General features: G+C 42.4%; 2 protein-coding genes across 4 annotated transcripts in view; both read left to right on the top strand.

Annotated features, from left to right (window-relative positions):
- The first annotated feature begins 809 nt into the window (after nt 1–809).
- RNF7 (ring finger protein 7) lies at nt 810–6,764 on the top strand. Of its 3 annotated transcripts, none has more exons than XM_081910635.1 (3): nt 810–1,362; nt 3,107–3,154; nt 6,271–6,764. In XM_081910635.1, exons 1-2 carry the CDS (start codon nt 1,052–1,054, stop codon nt 3,117–3,119), a joined length of 324 nt encoding a protein of 107 aa, XP_081766761.1. In that variant the 5' UTR covers nt 810–1,051; the 3' UTR covers nt 3,120–3,154; nt 6,271–6,764. The 3 variants fall into 3 exon arrangements, with proteins under 3 accessions (XP_081766761.1, XP_081766762.1, XP_081766760.1); XM_081910636.1 differs by having other exon boundaries at nt 886–1,222; XM_081910634.1 differs by having other exon boundaries at nt 967–1,229.
- A 603-nt stretch (nt 6,765–7,367) lies between these two features.
- The window catches only part of GRK7 (G protein-coupled receptor kinase 7), a 44,029-nt gene continuing 36,157 nt past the window's right edge, over nt 7,368–15,239 (top strand). The window contains exons 1-2 of the mRNA XM_081910467.1: nt 7,368–10,811; nt 11,467–11,904. Of these exons, the coding sequence (XP_081766593.1) occupies nt 10,209–10,811; nt 11,467–11,904 (1,041 nt within the window). The 5' untranslated portion in view covers nt 7,368–10,208. The remainder of the gene's footprint in view (nt 10,812–11,466; nt 11,905–15,239) is intronic.

Raw genomic sequence — 15,239 nt, 5'->3', positions numbered from 1 at the left:
GACCTAGTGTGAAACAGCTGTGAAAAGGTGAATTCTTCCAAGCAAAACTCAGACTTTCAGAGGTACACCGGAAATATAACAAATTATGGCAGAATTTTGAAAAGGAGAAGTTTCCTGTCCTTAGTCTCAAAGCAAAACATAACCTCCTGCTTTACTGGCACCGTACACACAAGCAGCCACTTAAGTGGTCTTCAGATCTCTTAAGTTCATATCTCGACTGGGCTGTGAAACCAACTGGGTGACCTTGGGCCAGTCACTGCCTCTCAGCCTAACCTACCTCATAGGGTTGTTGTTTGGATTAAATGAGATGGGGGGATAACCACCTTGTCCGCCACCTTGAGCTCCTTGGAGAAAAAGGCTATAAATGCATTACACAGAGTAAATAAACTTGGCAACACACTGGTCTCGTGGTAAAAGGATGCACCCTCTTTTTCCATACATATATGTAAGCAGCTCAGGGACGGATTTAGGTTTGATGAGGCCCTAGGCTACTGAAAGTAATGGGGCCCTTTATATGTCCAGCTGTCTTTTGTCAACAACAAATTGTCGATGGTTTTTTTTGTGTTGAATATATGCTGTATGATAATTTATGGACCTCATACGTCCATACAAAACACTATTGCTGTATGTAGGTTTTATTTTATTTGCTTTTTATCTTATATTTTGGAAATGTACATCCAGGGGTTTTTTCCCCCTCTTTAAATCAAGAGAGTGGGGCTATAGCTTGTTTAGCTAATACATAAATCCGACACTGCAGTTGTGCATATACAGTACAAAAGCTGGAGACGGCGGCACGTTTCCCTGCTTATTTAACACGGGCTATAACGGAGGATTTTGCGCCTGTGGCACAAGACACCCCCCCCCCATGTTTCTGCGGTGAGGCTTACAAATCGACCCCGCACAGAGCTCAGGCCCCGTCCCGCGTTAGGCCTCAGCCCTCTCGCCACCGCTGGGTGGTGGTAGAGCTCCGCTCCGCCGCTCGGGGAGCCAGGCGGGCGGTGAAGCGAGCATCTGCTGCCTCCGCCGCCGCCGCCTCCTGCCGCCCCCAGCCATGGCCGACGTGGAGGACGGGGACGAGCCGGGTGTCTCGGCTCCTCACGCGGGTTTCTCGGGCTCGAAGTCGGGCGGCGTCGACAAGATGTTCTCGCTGAAGAAGTGGAACGCCGTGGCCATGTGGAGCTGGGACGTCGAGTGCGACACCTGCGCCATCTGCCGGGTGCAGGTCATGGGTAAGACGAGGGAGCGGCGAAAGCCGGGCCCCGGAACAAAGGCCTCGCTCCGGAGGCGGCGGCGGCGGCCTCCTCCGTCCTCTCTCAGGCGCCCTGGGCGGGGTTGGGCCGGGCTGGGCCTCGTCTCCTCCCCGTGAGGGGTTCCTGAAGTGTCTCTTCTCACCCCCCAATATTAGTGTTTAATTTTCTCGTGTTTTTTTGCGAAGGCCGCAGGGCGCCGGCGTTTCCTCCCCCCGGGTAGGAGGGAGGGGGAACGGGCCTTTTCGTCTGCTGCTTCAGGAAGCCCTGCCGACGCTACCGGCAACTCTAAACTGTGCCTAAACATGGGCCTTGATGAGATAAGGCCTGCCCTGCGCCCCTTCCCCACCCTTGGGCCAGAGGAGAGGCTCCTGGCTGCTTTCCTATGCTCACGTATGGGGCCTTGCCCCTGAGAGAGCATCTAGGCCGCTGTAGACAATGAGAGACCTAAAATAAAAATGGTTGGAGCATTTCTATTCTTTGTTTTAAAGAGAAGAACATGCTGCTTGCTCCTTTTCGATCCTAGGATCCCGAGGTTTTAACTGAGGAAGCAAACCACCACCACTGCCTTTCCTCTTTTTCATAAGACTCTCTGGATAGACTCGATGATTCTGTTCAGGATAAGATTATGAAAGGTTATGCCTGGACGTTAACAAGTCTTTTATGTATTCACTTCAGAAGATATCACCATGGGAATGCAGTAAGATTCGTTACAATGTGCATACCCATGAGTAAGCTTGTGCAAAATAAATGAATTGGCTGGTTTTCCCATTTGGTAACCAAATATTGCCCTTATGAAGGATATTTCCTATCCTTCAGTGCATTTTTACAAGTCCTCTTTTCCTATTTGCTGTTGTTCCTGAAGATATATGTGATTTAATGCGTCTGTAATAAAAGGATGCTGTCTCTGACTTTGAGCATCTTTGTGCTGTATCCGTTTTCATGGTGGCACATCCCACTCCCTTTCTGGCCTAAGGGCAGCACTGGTAAAGCTAAGCTTTCTCTGTGACCAGTGCCGGTGGACAATTGGCTCCCTAAATTGGTAGAATGCCCATTTATCTTTTCACCAGAAGCAGTTTTAATTTTTCTTTTATCATATGTATGCTTAAATTACACATCTGGGTGACAGGAATGAAACACTGTGGAGTTGTTTCCGAAATGTTTACGAATTGATATCCTCCAGTTACATTTTCTTCCATTTGAGGTGTTTTTGTAGTAACCATAGAAGTAACAATGTGGCTGTGTTTGGGGGCCAATTTCCCAAAGCAGTCCAGTGTACCTCACACAGAGGCATACTGTCTGCACGGAATATCATAGATTTGTAGAGTTGGAATGTGTCAAGATGATCATTTAGTTCAATCCCCTCTGCCAATGCAGGAATCTTTAGGGGGCTCATGGGGATCAAATCCTCAACCCTGAGATTAAGCGTTTCATGCTCTACCAACTGAGCTAACTCAGTGTATTTGCTCCAGGGCCTTCTTCTAAGAAATGGTGTGTTAGGAAGAGGAATTACTACACAGTGAATTAATTTACTACTGGATTGTTCACTACATTTCTCCACATAGTCCTTCAGACAAAGATGAGATCACAAAGAAAGCAAACTATTAATTATCAGTGTGAACCCTAAATTTTCTAAAGTAAGTTGGAAGAGCCAAGCTTTTGTGGTGTGGAAGTGGCTGAGTTAGTGGAAGGTCATGTATTAGGGTAAGTTTTAGACTAATGATCTTGAGGTGCTTAGATTATATGACACAGTATGCACGCACCATTAAATGTTTGTCAGTGACTAGATGCTTTGGAAACACACTTTTCAGAGCTGCTTTCTGAACATCATACTTAGTCTTGTCCTTGTTTACATCTAGATGCCTGCCTTAGATGTCAAGCTGAAAACAAACAAGAAGATTGTGTTGGTATGTTGTGATTTCATTCTCTTGTTATTCAACCAAAGGCTTTTTCTTAGTGGGGTGCTTTTTAAAGTTTCAGCTAAATAGCTCTTATTTTTGTGCAATAAAATTCAGGAAAGCTTCATTAATGTAAAATGACATACATTTGTATAAAATACTTGGCCATAGGAAATCTGCAATTTGTCTTTTATGTGTGGGTATGTAACCATGAAATACTAGTTACATAAGCTAAAACATTTGATTTGGTGAGGTCTGTTGTATCTTCAGGCATTTTTCATAAAAATGGTTTGTTGAAAGAAATCTTTTACTTGCTGTTTTTGAAGTTTCAAGGGTGCTGTTTTTGTATTGTGCTTTTTAATAAAATGGGCATTAAAAAGTTGAATTCTTACCACCACTTATTTGTATGTATTCCAGACTGAGCTTGCTTTTAAAATACTGTAGATGTAGAAAGTACTGAGTCTGATATTTTGCACTTAAGCACTTGGTAATTTTTGTAGCAAAGCACTATCAACTACTAAAATGCATTAACCAAGAACATGAAAAGTGATACTGAGTTGAAATCTTCACATAGAATAAATTTGCAATACTTAATTTTAACATAAAAATTTATACCGTAGCTTTTAAAAGCAAACAGTGCAGGTTCTGCCTGGTATTCTGGAAGTATATTTTGGATGGTCTCCACACAATAATAATAGCTTTTGAATGGTGCTGATAGCAAAATCTGTAAAAGTGAAGTATTTGAGTAAGAAATGCTAATAAGCTTAGACAACAATTCTTCATGTTCTATAAAGTCTTAGACTTTGAACTACTTTGGCACACCCAAATTCTCACATGCTCAGTCAGACTCCTGGCTTCTTTCCTTGAACAAGTAGATTTAGCCCACCATTCCAAGGCTATATCCCAAACCATTCTGTGTCATGCTGGGTGGCATGAACGCCTGCTGTTCAAGAAAAAAAGGTATTTCATTATATTTGGAAGACACTGCTTTGGAGGATAGCTACAGTGATGGGAAAAAGAAAGTGCACCCTCTTTGAATTATGTGGTTTTACATATGAAGACATAATAACAATCATCTGTTCCTTGTTGTTGTTGTTTAGTCGTTTAGTCGTGTCCGACTCTTTTCGTGACCCCATGGACCAGAGCACGCCAGGCACTTCTGTCTTCCACTGCCTCCCGCAGTCTGCTCAAACTCATGCTGGCAGCTTCGAGAACACTATCCAACCATCTCGTCCTCTGTTGTCCCCTTCTTCTTGTGCCCTCCATCTTTCCCAACATCAGGGTCTTTTCCTGGGAGTCTTCTCTTCTCATGAGGTGGCCAAAGTATTGGAGCCTTAGCTTCATGATCAGTCCTTCCAGGGAGCACTCAGGGCTGATTTCCTTCAGAATGGATAGGTTTGATCTTCTTGCAGTCCATGGGACTCTCAAGAGTCTCCTCCAGCACCATAATTCAAAAGCATCAATTCTTCGGCGATCAGCCTTCTTTATGGTCCAGCTTTCACTTCCATACATCACTAATCTGTTCCTTAGCAGGTCTTAAAATTAGGTAAATACAACCTCAGATGAAATGGAAAAGCTATGTGCATAAAACTAAGTACACCTAATGATTAAATTGCTTGTAGAACTACCTTTAGCAGCAATAACTTGAAGTAATCATTTTCTGTAGGACTTTATCAGTATCTCACATCATTGCAGAGGAATTTTGGTCCTTTCTTATTTACAACGTTGCTTCAATTCATTGAGGTTTGCTGGCATTTGTTGATGCACAGCTCTCTTAAGGTCCTGCACAGCACTTCACTTGTGTTGAGGTCTGGACTTTGACTGGGCCACTGCAACACCTTGATTCTTTTATTTTTCAGCCATTCTGTTGTAGATTTGCTGGTGTGCTTAGGATCCTTGTCCCATTGCATGACCCAATTTCAGCCAAGTTTCAGCTGTCAGGCAGATGGCCTCACATTTGACTGTAGAATACTTTGGTATACAGAGAAGTTCATGGTTGACTCAATGACTGCAATGTTTCCAAGCCCTGCAAAACAAGTAGCTGCCAAACAAGCCCAAAGCATCACCCTTCCACCACTGTGCTTGACAGTTGGTATGAGGTGCTTGTGATGATATGCTGTGTTTGGTTTCCACCAAATGTGGCGCTGTGCATTATGGCCAAACATCTCCACTTTGGTCTGGCCTGGCCAAAGGACATTGTTCCAGAAATCTTGTGGTTTGTTCAGATGCATCTTTGCAAACCTAATCCGTGCTGCCATGTTCTTTTTAGAGAGAACAGGCTTTCTCCTGGCAACCCTTTCAAACCAACCATACTTGTTCCTTCTTTTTCTTATTGTACTGTCATGAACTTTAATATTTAACATGCGGAGGCCTGTAGGGCCTGAGATATAACTTGGTTTTTTTGCAGTTTCTCTGAGCATTGCAGGATCTGACCTTGGGGTGAATTTGCTGAGACATCCACTTATGGGAAGATTGGCAACTGTCGTGAATGTTTTCTACTTTTGAATAATCTTTCTCACTGCAGAATGATAGACTTAACATTGGTTGGAGATGGCCTTAGAACCTTTCCCAGTTTCATGGGCAGCAGCACTTGCTTCTCTAAGAGCATGGTGTCATCTTTCCTCATTGGCATTGTGTTATAACACACCTGAATGCTCCAGACCAGCAAACTGCCAAAACGTTGGCTTTCATAGAGTTGGGCACACTTACTGATGATCAATTAAGCGAGCACATTTGATTAGCAGCACCTGTCTGCTACTTGGCCTCTTAATTTCTATGGAAGCAGTAAGTACGTACTTAGTTTTTCACACATGTTTTCTCCATTTTGGCTTTATTTCTGTTAAATAAATCAGGACATGGTGTGATATGTCATGTGTATGACATATCTGAGGTTATATTTACCTAATTTTAAGACCTGCTAAGGAACAGATGGTTGTTACTACGTCTTCATATGTAAAACCACAGAATTCAAAGAGGGTCACTTTCTTTTTCCCATGACTGTACAGTTGTTTACAAAAAGCAAAGTCTTACATCAATACTGAATATATATTGAGATAAATGCTAGCACTTTGTATTAGATCTAACCATTTCTAACTTGCTTAGTTTTCTTCTTCTTTTTCTTTCAGTGGTCTGGGGAGAGTGTAATCATTCCTTCCACAACTGCTGCATGTCACTGTGGGTGAAACAGAACAACCGCTGCCCCCTCTGCCAACAGGACTGGGTGGTTCAGAGAATAGGCAAATAAAAGCACTGGCAGTTCTTCTTTGGACTTCTTTGGAATGATGTGCAACCAAAGGCATATTCCCCCATGAACAAGGGGAGCATTCACAATATGGGAGAGTCCATTTTATTTATTTAGTTAACACAGGTTTTAAGGAGTTGGATTTGAAATCTTTGTGTTGGTCTGTGGGATCAGCGTGGTTTCATCAAAAACATTAGATACACAGCGTTGAAGAATGTATCTAAACATTTAGTGTGAACTCTATACATTTGTTTAGGAATGCTTTGGAACTTATGAGGCCCACAGTTATCTATGTTCAAAGCAGTTCCAGCTAGAAATGCCACTTATTTTTGTCTGAACTGAGGAATTCAACTGAAATAAATAGTTGTTGGCAATGCATTTGTTTTTGCTTTTTTGTTTTCTTTCATTAAGATAAAGTATTTCCTTTAGGCATTTATAAATATTTGTTACTTTAACACTAATAAGGTTAAAATTGATATTTTTAAATATGTATTTCTCACAGATTTCTCATAAGAACATAGGAAGCTACTTTATACAAAGTGAGAGCCTTGGTCTATGTCTAGTTCAGTATTGCCTACACTTACTGGTAGCGGCACTGCAGGGTTTCAGGCAGGAGTCTCTCCCAGCCCTACCTTGAGATTGAACCTGGGACCTTATGCATGCAAAGCAGAGGCACTGCTTGACCTATGGCCCTTTCTCCAACACTCTTGAACCTTTTACCCTGTGAAGTGCTCGGGTTGTTTTCTTCTGTAAAGCAATATAACTGAAAATGCAAACATTAAAAAGTCTTGTTAGTTGAAGACTAACAGAAATGACTGGTAAAGGTAAAGGGACCCCTGACCATTAGGTTCAGTCGTGACTGACTCTGGGGTTGCGGCGCACATCTCGCTTTATTGGCTGAGGGAGCCGGCGTTCAGCTTCCTGGTCATGTGGCCAGCATGACTAAGTCGCTTCTGGCAAACCAGAGCAAAACACGGAAACACCGTTTACCTTCCCACCGGAGCGGTACCTATTTATCTACTTGCACTTTGACATGCTTTCGAACTGCTAGGTGGGCAGGAGCTGGGACCGAGCAACGGGAGCTCACCCCGTCGCGGGGATTCGAACCGCCGACCTTCTGATCGGCAAGTCCTAGGCTCTGTGGTTTAACCCACAGTGCTACCCACGTCCCAAAATGACTGATAGTTAGCAAATAATTGCTGCTCTATAGTATATGTAAACCCCCCCCCCCAAAAAAAAATAAGCCAGGATCCAGATACCTGCATGTGTATGAATTTTCCCCTTCTGGCTATGTCCCATTGCAGTGCAACAATTCCTATGCCAGACGGTCCCCTTAACCTTCAGAAACACTTTGTGGATAGCAGGACAGGTTGTTGTGGAAAGGGGAGGTACAGGAGAACCCCAGTGCATTTCACATGTAGCCCTTTGGATCATGATAATCATTTATTACATATTTGCCCTCCCACCTCCTTAGCAAACAAATAAGCAAATCCTGTTCTTAATTATAATCAAGATGAGACCAATGTGAGTATATCTTATCTTTCCAGATAGATAGCCCAAGAGGAGCTTCAGATAATGGGAAAAACCAGGCAGTAATATTGACTCCATGTGACCTACAGTATGTATTTATTTATTTAGACTGAGCTCCTTTAAATCTCGTTGGTTTCAGAAACTTAAGTGAGTTTAACCTGCAGCATTTAAAATACTGAAAACAGTGCTGAAACAGCCATTTTATTTTCTGGCACCCACTTCAACCTTGAATGAACCATTTCACCATTCATACAAATCCAGGCTTAGAATACCAGCCCCTGCTGAGTAGCTTAAATGAAGGTTGAGGTTTCCATCCTTGCATGGACTTGAGTTCAAAACTGCAGTTTCATAAACCAACTTTCTGTCTCACTTCTACAACAGTTCAATCTCATGAAAGCTGCTACCATTTGCTATAAACTTCTGAAGAACACATTCCCCCCCATAAGAATTGAGATGTGCAAAATTGTATTCTTTACATAAACCTGGATCAAGTAGGCACAAGTCTAAGCAGTGGTGGAACTTACTGGCTGCCCCCTGATTGTTTGCCATTGGGGTGCCCATGGGCACAATGATGCCCTTGAGGGCTTCCATGCTGCTTACAAAGCCTCTGAGCCCCCGTTCCCTACTGCCATCTTCTACATGTATCTCAAATGATCCTGGATGCCACAAGATGAACACTTCACTACAAATATACAGGAAACTATTCAGTTTAACTATTGATCAAAAGTAAGTCAAGCTTCATAAGTATGAACAAATTTGGTCTTTATAGGGTTGTTTTGGAATTGGTCTGAACCTCTGAGCTACTGACTAGTTTTGAAGTGGTATTAATTAATTTACAAACTTTGTTCCAGTTTCTGCTACAAAAATATAGTACAAAGTGTGCCTGAGCAGAAATCATGTTTCAGGAGCTGTATGTCCACTGGCAAGCCTTATGAATGTATGGTTGTTTTGGCTACATGCCTGAGACTGCATTGGGATTTGTAATTTGCTTAGACAGATCACCACAGTGTGCCTGATAAATGCAAATGAGAACAGGAAAAACGACCTTTGAAAATGTTTTCTTCTTCTAACTGGAACACAGCAAAGGCTGGTCCTACTGTGCATACTGACCCCTTGGGACAATTGGAGTGTGACCCCTCCCCTCTCTGCTCCCCAGCACTGGAGGTGTGAGAGTTATTAAAATAAATCACAGCAATCCTTTGTAAAGAAGTGTTAGGACATCTAAATATAGGGGTCACTGCCAGCTCCCATTGTAATCCCATTAGTTCTGTCAGAATCACGGAAGAACTGAAGTAAAAACTTAGTTTCAAGTGGGCTTTTCAATTTCAGGAGCCAGAATTGTGACACCCGAGTTATATTTTGGAAATGAGAATCAACTTTTGCCATGTTGTGAAGGAAACAGACTCTCTTGTTCTGATTGTACATGGGATCATCCTTATTTTTAGAGCATCAATTATTCTTCGCTTGCTCTTTGTCTAAGCCGATTTGGGTTCCTTCAGAGGGAGCTGTGCCATGACAACAACGAAGATTTTGTGCAGTATAAAAGTGCAGCTCACAATACTGTTATTTCCCTGGATGGCATCTATCTGTATGTTGAGGTAGATTTTCACTCTAGGACTGAATGGTGTATTTTAAAAGAAATCTGACTAAAGCCTTTGATACTTCCTTCTCAACTTGCCACTTCAAATAATTATGTGGTTCCGAAGATAGCTGTCGTTTTTGCTGAATGTTTTCTTTTGAAGCACTGCAAAACACAGAAAATCTCAAATCCCCTTTTAAAAAGCCAGTTTCAGAGCCTGCAGACATGGTGGACGTGCTTTGGAGAATCAAGGTACCAGGGATGGTGGGCAGGAAAACATATCAGCTCTCTGAAAGGGCATGATGCCATGTGTTTTCTATGGACCTGGGGTTGAAACTGAGGTCAGAGTGGTCTCAGGCCTGTGTGAGGAAGAGTAGGAGCTGAGTTGAGAAATGTACACCAGATAGTTGTGGCAGCCGTGATGAGGTTCTCCTGGGCTGTCATCCATTTAGCTATAGATAGCAAACCCAAAGCTCCTTAGAGAGAAACCTCTTACCAGCCACTTTCCACAAATGGTACATACACCTAAAGGTACTTAGTGAAAATCCTTGAGAGGTATTTAATGCTAAAGTAGTCGGTCTCCCTAACATGTGTTTGTAGCCTGCACTTACACTCAGGCAGTGGCGCAGGGAAAGCCATACCAAGGCAGCCATCCCAAGGCAAGCCAGTGTTCTTGCCCCAGTGAGGCTCTGCCACCCTAGTACATCGCCAAGATGTGTGACATGGGGGGACTGGATAACCTGATCGCCAACACGGCATACCTTGAGGCCAGGAAAAGCGGCGATGTGGATGCCAAGGAGATGCAAAAAAGACGCAGGAACCTAGCTCTGCCCAAGATTGAGGAATGTGCGGAGATCAAAAAGTCGATGACTATGGATTACGAGTCCATTTGCGAGCAACAGCCCATTGGCAAGAGTTTTTTCCGGGAATTCTTGGAAACGGTGCCTGAGTACCTGAAGGCCAGAGAGTTTTTGGACGAAGTGGTTGCTTGGGAGCTGGCAGAGGACCACATCAAGGACAGCTACCTAGAAGGCATAGTCAACATGTACTTGAAGAATTGCAGCAACAGCTACCTGAAATTTCTCAGTGCAGACTTGTCAAGCAAGTGCCAGGCAGCTAGCAAGGATGATTTTGAAAAAGTCACATTATCAGCCAGGGAAGAGACAAAGGCCTATCTCAAGGGGAAACCCTTTGATGACTTCCAGACTAGCCCATTCTTTGATAAGTTTGTGCAATGGAAAGGCTTTGAGCGGCAACCTATAAACGAGAAGCTCTTTGACGAATTCCGAGTACTAGGCAAAGGAGGCTTTGGAGAGGTAAGGAGCTATTCTTTCATCTCCTGGGCAAGCAGATAGGCCTAGGCCATGCAATGAATGGCCTTTAGCAGGCAACAGGCACTGGGCAACTTGCCAGTCCTCTGCATGCACAAGATCTCTTGTGACGTAAGCCCATATTCAGCCTTTTCTCTGATAATCTCCTTTGCACTAACATGTACTCAGGAGCATGAGGCAGGGGTTCATTTACCGTATTTTTCACAACTATCCCTTCCTCCTTGTTCCTCAAAATGTCTTACATGTGGTTTGCTTGCTTGTTTAATTTACAGTATTTTTATACTGTCCAATAAAAAGTTCTCTGGGCAATGTACAGTAAGTGTTAAGAACATAAATTATGCAAATAAGACATGAGATGAAATAGGTTTCCCAATGGAAACACTTATGGCTGCTACTGCGGCTCCATTCATTCCTTTCAAATAATCTACAAAGCATTGTAGAGAACCCATAAATAGCATAATAGTCTCCAAGAATACAGTATATAATCTAAGGGGTATTTGTGTGTTTTTAAAAAAATCAAAACTGAAAGCAATGGATATTGTGATGAAAACAGCAATAAGGGGCATATAGTCTCTCCAGTTCCGAGTCTGCATCGCTTACTTAAGACTTTTCCTTTTTTTCATTCAACTTGCTGCTTTAGGTTTGTGCCATTCAGGTGAGAAATACTGGCAAGATGTATGCCTGCAAGAAACTGGACAAAAAACGACTAAAGAAAAAAGGTGGCGAAAAGATGGCTCTGTTAGAGAAGGAGATCCTTGAGAAAGTCAACAGCCGTTTCATTGTCACGCTGTCCTATGCCTATCAGAGCAAAGCTGCCCTGTGTCTTGTCATGAGCCTGATGAATGGTGGGGATCTTAAATATCACATTTACAATGTGGGTGAAAGAGGCTTGGAAATGGATAGGGTCATCTTCTACTCGGCTCAGATCACCTGTGGGATGCTGCACCTCCACTCCATCCAAATTGTCTACAGGGACATGAAGCCTGAAAATGTCCTCCTGGATGATGATGGCCACTGCCGATTGTCTGATCTTGGCTTGGCAGTGGAAGTCAAGGAAGGCAAGTCCATAAACCAGAGGGTAAGTGAGAGTTCACCGTGCAGGGCTGCTTGGCTAGTTGGGAGAGCTTGTTCTATTTCCAATGCGCTGAGCCCCCCCTTTAATTCCTTTGGGATTTGTTCTCCACTAAATATCTTATGTGGTCATTTCATTCTAAGTGACAGATGGAAAGAGGATTTACTTTATTAACTATTTGGATGCACGGTGAAGCAATTTGACTGGCACGCTTGCTTAAAAAGAAATTATACCTTGCAAAAAAATACATGCTAGGTTTTGAGGCATTATGCAAGTCAGATGTTTCTGTTAACAGCTTAGGAGGAGTTCCAAAAATGAGGAATTGTTGGGGAGTGAAAGCCTTAATGTAATGAGTGCCAATTCTACCTGATAAGGAGACACAAAGCAGTGGAAAGGTTTTCTGTGCAAGCCCCATTGAAATGAATGGGAATGGCACAAGAGTACCTATTGTTGGTTTCAGTGGAGATTCCCTCTTATTGTTCACCCATATTGGAAAGGATTATCTCATCTCATCTGTTTTTCCATATTATTCTTATTGCAGCAGTACAACCCACAGCCAACCTACCACATACTCACTTGCACATTCTGGGTCAAAATGTATGAAAACCTCTACCAGTGGTGGGGAGTTTGGTAACATTCAATTGTATATTTGCAAACAAAAAGAAGAGCACCATTGGCCATTAGTATAGAGCTTTAATGGCACTACCTGTGAGGGTTATGAACTGATTCTGATACAAAGCGCTCAAGGATCAAGTGGGAATTATACAATAAATTTGGGGTAATGTAAATATGGTACATAATGTGCTGCATTTGTTATCCAATTTACGTTTCTTGTGTAACCGCTGTTAAGACAGGTTAAATAAGGATCAGTTCATAATCACTGCAGGTAGCCCTAATAATGTAACGCACATTAGAACGACAGCAGCAAAAAATAGCTTGCTGGAATTCTTTTCCTGGTTTGTATATAGCATGTAAACCTAAACAGTGAGGCAAATATATTTACCATATTTATATTTCCCTGTACACCTTTCTTATTGAATTTTATTCTGCAACCACCATCTTATATATGAGCAAATAACAGGTGTGCCAACTTGAATAAAATATTGTGGGGGCCCAGGTAAACCCCGCCCTGCATAATCATATTTTATTGTGGGGGCCAAAGCCCCCACGGCCCCTAGGAGTTGGCTCCTGTGGCAAATAAGGATAACTATTCAATTTAACACAAAAAAGCTCTAATCCAGTTTATAGGGTTATGTTGAAAGTATCTGTCGTCAGAATTTGAGAGCATTTCGCATTTTTTAAAAACTTCCCAAATAAAAGATCTGTTAACAGGAATGTCAGTATGCATTATATTGTATAGACCTATGTATTGTTTGAATGTTTTGATTTGGGATTCATGAATACTGCCCTCCTTTCCTTATTTAAATAGATTTTAGTGGTGTTGGAACTTTCATCAACTGCTTTATGAAATGGAAGCTTGTATGCTATAACAGAGCTGTGTGTGATGTGACTGTATTTCACAGTCAAATGTCTGTCATTAAAAGTGTTGGCTTGATTGTCATGAAATAAGTAGGCCCTTTTGAATTTGTAGGTCCATGGTTTGTGAGTGCACAAAAGGAAGAGTGTGCTCCAGGTCTAAAGCATATTTCTTTTTGGTACTGGTTGATAGGTGTGATGCATAAGCTAAGCAAGAGTGTGGTTTAATTCGATAAAAAGCTGTATTTCCTGCAGGAAAAGTAACTGATGAGAGATCAAAAGAGAACTCTCAAAATTCTAGCCCTGTGTTATTATGAAAGTTGGGGGGGACCCCTTATTAAAACAGAATAGTCAGAAGACCAGCTTAATAATGGCTTGTGTGCAGAAGACAGACTCTCAAGGAGGGTTTTAATTGCTATTTTAGGATAAATGCTCAAGGCTTGCAATACATTATCTGTGACTTACTGGTGTAATAAGACTATGGTGTACTCAAAAGTAGGAATGCAGTGGTTGAGTGTTTCTAGTTGGGCTGTAAAGTGTAGTTAAGTTCTTTTTATGATATCTGAGTGGGGAGGTGGTACCCGTTGACACTGGTAGGGCAGAAGACAGGAAAACCAACAGTAGGTGGAGCCAGAAAGGCACTTTCTAGTTTTGTCTCCATCTTCTACCTGCTAAGTTCTACCTACTACAATGTTGCAACAATTGAGACTAAGGGGGAGGTAGATGACAGGCAGTGCCACCCCCTGGATTGGTTGTACATAGGTCGGCAGGTGGGGCTTGTTAAGGATAGACTGAGGTTGGTGGGGCCAGTTTTCTGTTTGCACTAATGCAGGGTTTCCCAAACTTAAGTCTCCAGCTGTTTTTGTACTACAACTCCCATCATTCCTAGCTAGCAGGACCAGTGGTCAGGGTTGATGGGAATTGTAGTCCAAAAACAGCTGGAGACCCATTTAATGTTTCATCCCATCTTTCTGCCAGAGGCCACATCCCCTCCCTTACTCTGGTCAGCCTTTCATGCCTGTCAGCATTTGACAGAAGGGAAATGAGTCCATTATAGTGTGACAAGAGCAAACAGTTCACGAAGTCACATTTCACAAGAATGAACCTCCTCCACAGAAATATTTTCATGTATGTCAGAATTCAAGAATTCACATCCATAATACCATAAGAAGAGCATGCTGGATCAGGCCACTTTTGGAAGTCAGAACATGTTAGCAAAGTTGAGAGATGTGATTCCTAAGGAAGGCAGTATTATGCCTAAGGTAGGCAGTATTAATGCCGGCCAAAAAGACTATTAACCTGAAGTCAAATCTATTGATGTATTATGGTACAAATTGTATGAATGTCAATGTGGTCTCTTAGTGAGGAAAACAGGTATTGTGTCTATTAAACAGACGCAACTGGAGTGTGTGGACAATTTGTATTTCACCTGTATCTAACAAAATGGGCCACTGCTGGATTGCCTTTTGATAAAGGGTCATCCTTCATGTTATGAGCTGCAGGAACTGCTAAGCTGAGGTCAAAGAGTAAGGGGAAATGCCATTGACCAGCATAAGGACTCTAATTTGACAATATTAAATATGTAGGGTGGCCATGTATACATCATTCGCCCCATAAAAAGGAGGACACAGGTGTGCATAAAATGTAAACATGCTACTTTATATGCATGGATGCAAATACTATAATTTACTATAGAAATATAGTGCATCTCCAGGTGCTAACTTGATGGGCATGCAAGGCCTTGCTCTCCCTTCTTACAGTTCATTAAAACTGGACTTGGACCAGCTCTGCAAATAGAAGACAGCTTCAAATAGAAGACTGTTCTTTGAATTAAGGACACATCACATTCTAGATGACAGTAGCCA

The sequence above is a fragment of the Podarcis melisellensis genome, assembly GCF_964234715.1.
Source record: "Podarcis melisellensis genome assembly, chromosome: 5".
Taxonomy (NCBI): domain Eukaryota; kingdom Metazoa; phylum Chordata; class Lepidosauria; order Squamata; family Lacertidae; genus Podarcis; species Podarcis melisellensis.
This window is presented reverse-complemented; position numbering and strand designations above follow the sequence as displayed.